General features: G+C 39.9%; 1 protein-coding gene across 2 annotated transcripts; it reads right to left on the bottom strand.

Annotated features, from left to right (window-relative positions):
• Nucleotides 1-419: 419 nt before the first annotated feature.
• On the bottom strand, nt 420-6,064 carry ZBTB14 (zinc finger and BTB domain containing 14). 2 transcript variants are annotated; one of them, XM_042869311.1, is made up of 3 exons: nt 5,857-6,064; nt 4,253-4,336; nt 420-3,808 (listed from the first exon to the last, which is right to left on the bottom strand). In XM_042869311.1, the coding sequence occupies exons 2-3, from the start codon at nt 4,253-4,255 to the stop codon at nt 2,465-2,467; spliced, it is 1,347 nt and encodes a 448-aa protein (XP_042725245.1). In that variant the 5' UTR covers nt 4,256-4,336; nt 5,857-6,064; the 3' UTR covers nt 420-2,464. The 2 variants fall into 2 exon arrangements, with proteins under 2 accessions (XP_042725245.1, XP_042725244.1); XM_042869310.1 differs by lacking the exon at nt 5,857-6,064 and having other exon boundaries at nt 4,253-4,389.
• Between the last annotated feature and the right edge of the window lie 263 nt (nt 6,065-6,327).

Raw genomic sequence — 6,327 nt, 5'->3', positions numbered from 1 at the left:
AAACCCCAACACCAAAGTTAAAGAGACTCTTCAGAGGTTATTCAGCTTATCCCTTTGCTTCGAGGCAGAATGAACTACACTTAAACCATTCCTAACAGATGTTTGTCTAACCTGTTCTTGAATATCACCACCATCAGAGATTGCACCACCTCTCCAGGCATTCTCTTCTAATAATTCTTTACCCCTTAAAAGTCTTTCATAATGTCTAATGTAAATGTTCACTGCTGCAATTTCAGCTAATCACCTCTTGCACTCTTCGTAAGAGACCTAGAGAAAATCTAGGTTGTTCATTTTTTATGCTTTTGAAGTCTTTTCACAACAGATTTATTTTATGCAGGCTTAGCGACCCCAGTTTTAACACCTAAGAAAAAGTAAGTGAACAAAGTTTTAGACAAGAAAACATAACAAGACCAATATTCTTAGAAAGAAAAAAGTAGATCCCATTCTGGACCTACTATCTTTATCTGTGATCATATACAATAAAACATTTTAACAATGGTCATTTATCATGTTCCTCAAGAGAACCAATAAAATGCAATGAATACACATCCTCTGATGTTGCACAGATACAAAATGTATAGTTTGTTTACAAACTAATATTACTGAATGTAAAATGAAGCAACATTTTAAAAAAATATATTGGTAAAGGTCCAAAGTTTACATTTTCTAAAATATTAAATTCACGTTTTATTTACAAACCAGCCTTCAAACGATTATTGGCATTTTAAGATAATTGCTTAACCTGACGGGTACATGAAAATAACGAAGCTGTATAAAAGCAAACAAACAAAACAATAAGCAAAGTTTCATAGAACAGTTCCAAAAATGCTATTTTCAATTTCTACTTAGAAATGCAAAATGTGATCTACTACACAGTAACTTACCAGAAACTGGTCTAACACTTTCATATGCTATAGGTATCGCAAATGATCAATGTTGTCCAACCATGTACCAAAAATAATGCATTTTTTGCCCATTCCTACTTCAAATGAAGTGTTGACAATAGTTGAGTATTTACAAATTTTAAATAAAGGCTCGATATCCCTTTGGATCATATTATCACTATTTTTGTGTCTTCTCTTGTTAACTACACATAGCAGACTGCAATCCAAAGATGACTTATTTTGTTGACTCTGTGAGTTAACAGTTAAACTAGCAGCAGCTTGTCGGAAAAAACAACAACAAAAAAAAACATGACAGGAAACTCCAGGTAACAGACTACAAGTGAACACTGATTCTGAATCAATTTAAGACTGAAATCACCCAATGAAGTCTCCCTCTTGCTGAGTGGCAGTGTGCCAGAAGGTGGAATTCTTTAAAGGTGAGCAGGACTTACAAGTTGGTACAACCAGCTAAAATAGAAAATCCCAGTCTGAACACTGCTGGCAGGTAATGCAATAGGCCATGGCTGTGCCCTATGCTCCAGCAGTGAATTTCAGTCACTTGCCAGTGCACTTAATCCTCCTGTGCTGCTCTTTGCCTTGACTGTGCTAGGTTAGGTGGAGTGAAAGCTGTATAACAGAAGCTATCATGTCAGGCTGCAAATGAGCTTTAACTCAGTTCTACCAGGTCCCATTAAGGAAAATAGCTCTTTCTCCATGTTGCACCTTTTTTCCTTGTAGTTCTGTTCCATATCCTGGGGCCTTCTGAATTAACACAGAAACAAATAAGTCAGACACTTTTTCCTCATAGAAGGGACTGGCAAGTGCAAGACCCTTCTTTGCCAGCCTGGACCATGGTGAATAATGCAGTTTTTTTAGGAAAGCGAGTACTTCCTAGTTAATAAAACTTGCCACCTCAGTTAAAATGAAAGGATATTTGAGGGAGTGGAAAAAGAAGAAATTTAATTTTGATCATAGTCCCCCATTACCCTGCTGTACTAACCTCTAGCACCTACCTTAGGTATTAAAAAAAAAAAAAAAAAAAAAAAGAGGCATTAAAAAAAATAGGGAATCATTTCTTGCTTCTTTCTCAAGAATTGTAAGCCTAACACCTTCAAAATTATGAAAAACAACTATTTCCTTTCTGTTTCTAATTTTATGAGCTATCAGCATTTTAGACATCATTCACTGATTTTGATGTCTATATTGTATGCAGTATTCCATGCTTGATAAAGCAAAATATCCTCCAGTGATGATCCCTGTTTTATAGAGAAATTGATCATAACCTTAAAATAAATCAGCTATTAGTGCATTATACTGCTAATGACAACAAAACTATTTTATATTCTAACAATACCCATCTCTGAATTTTTTAAGATACCTAACTGAACAATGCCTTCTGTTCCTATGTAGCATTCAAATCCAATAAAAATAGTTGAGGTTTTTTTTTTTCCAAAAGATAATTATTGATCTAAATGTATATCAACAATAGATTTTGTTCATTTTAATATCTTATATTATTTTTGATAAAGTTTCTGGGTGTTTTTCTTTCTTTCTTTCTTTTTTTTTTTTTTTTTTTTTTTTTAACTACAAGCTATAGTTTCTAATTGCTGCTCTGCTTCAGCAGCCATAGCTGCTGCCTGTAACTGTTCTGTTTCACTCTGGATGGAATTGGCTGTAGTAACTTGTTTTCTTTCGCTGTGCATATTGTTCTCATGCCTCTTTAGATCTGATGCTTTAGCAAATGCTTTAGTGCAGGAACTGCAGACAAAAGGTTTCTCTCCCCGGTGTCTTCTTTCATGGTCTTTGAGGTGGGACTTGTGCTTGAAAGCTTTATCGCACATGTGGCATGCAAATGGCCTCTCATTACTGTGAACTCTTTCATGCTTTTTTAAGTCCGGTGCACGAATAAAAGACTTTCCACATACCTCGCAACTGTAAGGCTTGTAACCTGTGTGTATTTTCAGATGCTCTTTCAAATGAGCTTGTGTGGTAAAGCCCTTTGTACACATTTCACAAACAAATGGTCTATCAGCAGTGTGTAGCTTTTCATGTTTTCTCAGTCGTGCCTCATCAGAAAAGGTCTTACCACAAGCCTGACATACAATGTGTTCCCTATGACCATAAAGCAGATATTCAAACTTCATATCCCCAGCTGCTGTCGTCCAGCCTGGTGTCTGTTCATCTTTCACTTCACTTATGCCATCATTAAATGTCAAAGCCTGGGGGGTTTGAGATCCTAAGTCTTTTGACTCCGTTGTTTCCATAGGCTCCACTTCTTGGCCATAGCAGTTTACCTTTCGAACCTCTTCACTTCCCAACTCCTTCAGAATCGCCTCCTGAACTCTCAGGGTAGTGGTTGGTGATTTCCCATCTTCCTGACTGGGGGGAGTTCCTTCCACTGTCACATCTGATGGACTGTCATCGTGATCTCCAATCTCTTCTACCTCATCATCCTGGGTATCATTAGGTTCCCCAATAGGACGGTTTATTTTCAGACAGTACTTGCTCTTGGACTGTGTGTTCTCCTCAGGACTAGATACATCACGTTTTTGAGAGCAGAGTTTATCCAGAAAACGAATACCAAGAATCTGGCCTGAAGACATCATCAAATTTACATCTTCCTTCTTAACAGAAATCTTTGCAGTGTACATGTAATTAAGAACTTCCTCAAAAATATCAGAACGAAGAAAATCTATTTCGATTACTGAGGAACTATCGACCTCTAGTTTTTTGAAAAGCTTTTTGAAGTAGGTACTGCAGGCAGCAAGCACACACCTATGTGCTCGGAATTTAACATCTTCAACCACGATAGCTATGTCACAAAATTCTCCTTCCAAACGTTGTTCATTTAATGTTTTCAAGAACACAGTTTTGTGATCGTCATCATTATATTTAATGGTTTCAGACATACTGATGAAAAACTCCTGTAAAATAACAAGGGAAAGTTTTGGGATAAAATAGGCTAAGTCATAAAATTCCACCAGCTGATGACATTTACGCTCTAAAACAAATGAAATATTTGGCTTAACAGGGTCAGAGAAGCCTTTCAGATTATCAAAGCATTATTTTGAAACCTCTTTGGAAATTAGAAATAAAGACATAAAAATATTCCCCTGGATTATAAGCTTTATAGACACAACTATTTATGTTGTGTTTTCTTTGTATTAAGAAATTAATTTATTTAAACCTATATATTGATTCAGTCATCCAAAATTGAAAACTTCTTCTGAGAAGTTGCAATTTTCTCTAAATGCATGACCCAACAGTATGATAGTCCTTACAACTGAAGTAAATATTAGTAGTGAAAACAGCATAGAAAATGTGGCAGCATAACAAACTAAAAGTGAAATATGAAATACAAGCCTTACCATGAACAATGCAGGAAATTTTCTGAACAAACAATTATTAAATATTTGACGGATGATTAACCCTTACAAAGGGCCACCTTCAGCCTGAAAGACAGGAAAACATTAACATATTAAGAAATGATAAAATCTGTTTTACATTAGTGCATTAAAGCATGGCATTTTCAATTATTTAAAATGACACCACGCTCAGTGCTAAAACACTCCGTTATTATTTAGACAGATTCTACAGATGACTGCACAAACTCATCTGATAATAGTTCTGTTGTTGCCATAAATCATGTTTACTTTCTGCTGGTTTCTTTACTTCTCTGACTGTTTTCCTGCTACTCACTTTTCCCTAGATCCAAAAGCCAGGAAAAACTCTACAGGACTCCACAAAGTCAATCTATTAGTTCACCCAGAAGAGGGGACAGTTTTCTGCTGAGTGAGGTGAGTAAGATCAGAGAAGAGCATGGCAAGCAGGCAAAGCAGCCCCAAGGATGGCACATTGGGCCACAGATGGATGCATGTCAAGAAACACCCAGGATATTGGGTATCCAAACAAACGGTGGAGACATTTGGCACAGAAACACTGAAAAATACAGAAGTGATATTATTCAGTCCCAATCTCCAACAGACAGCCCTTGTGATAGGGGCAGGAAACACATGGGGGAGGGAGGCAGTCACTGAATGGCTTAGATTGGAAAGGACTTTAAAAATCCTAGAACTCCAACCCCCCTGCCATAGGCAGGGTTGCCAACTACTTGATCGGGTAAGCCAATATTTGGTTCAGACATCTCCCTCCATCACCTGTCATGCAGCTACTCGGAATGCCACTCCTCAGTGCCTATTTACCCTTGACCAGATATGAAAATGGAAGCAGCTGGTAGGTATGCAACTTCCACCCCTTGGCAATGGCTGATGATGTATGATGTAGAAACATTCAGCATCAGACAGTTTTTGCAAGCCTGGCATTGCAGCATATGGAACTATCGACTTGAAAAAAAAAAAAAAAAAAAGAGAGAAAAAGAGAAAAAAAAGAATAAACAAATGTTAAAATTATTTGGGCTATGCAGTCAGATGTTAAGATTGATCAGAAATGAAGTCAAAGTCAGAAAGGAAGTGTATAAGTATGTGAAACAGGTAAAAGAAAACTAAGAAATATTGTGTGTGTTTTCCTGGGCTGCCTGGCTCTGCTGATCTAGAATGAGGCATCAAAGAATCAAGAAACTGAATTGGTAGGTACCCTTAAAGGACATTCAGTACAACCCTCCTGCAATGAACAGGGACACCTACAGCAGATCAGGTTGCTCACAGCCCCATTCAGCCTGACCTTGAGTGTCTCCAGGGATGAGGCATTCATCATCTTTCTGGGCAACCTGTTCCAGCGCCTCACCACCCTTATAATAAAGTTTTGGTCCTTATATCCAATCCACCAAATGGCACGACTAACTATTCCAACAGGTTTCAGAGCTCTTTGCAAGCTGGGGAAAGCCCTGCTTTCCTTTTGAGCACACAGCAAAGCGCCACTGCTGACGATCTAGCAGTGATACCTTCTATTTTCATTAAACAATACACAATTTTGCTACGAATCTGTTAAGATCTGCTAAACGGGAATAAATTACCGAATGATTAACTAGCTGAAAGTCGTGTTGGTGAGCACACAGGAGTTTGGGATCGGGGAAAGAAACCAAACTCTGTAGCGGAATGCAGCAGGCACCCGAGTGGAGCACTGCAGCAAACTGGAGGAGCACCCCGTTGCCACCGCACTACTTATTGTTCGTCCCCTCACACGGCTTTTTCACCGCTGTGACCACGGCTGCTGCCGGGACTTCCATCTGAGCTCGTGACTGTCGCCGCGGCTCCTGCCGGCGCCGGCTCCCTTCTCTCCGCAGGACAGCTGCGCACCGTGCCCGTGCCCGCCCGCAGCCGGGCGCACGCCCGCTCCACGCACCCGCCGGCGAGGACGCGGCGCGGGCGGGCTCCCGCCGGGGCCCAGCCCAGCTCAGCCGGGCCTCCGCGGCCCGCTCGCCGCCGCTCCACGGGAACCCGCGCTGCCGACCCGCCGCCGGGGGCGCCCGCGAGCAGCGGCGGCC

This window comes from Lagopus leucura, unplaced genomic scaffold (assembly GCF_019238085.1).
Source record: "Lagopus leucura isolate 7727_CA_CO unplaced genomic scaffold, USGS_WTPT01 Super-Scaffold_100002, whole genome shotgun sequence".
Taxonomy (NCBI): Eukaryota; Metazoa; Chordata; class Aves; order Galliformes; family Phasianidae; genus Lagopus; species Lagopus leucura.
The sequence above is the reverse complement of the archived record's forward strand: the minus strand, read 5'-3'. Positions and strand labels throughout refer to the sequence as shown.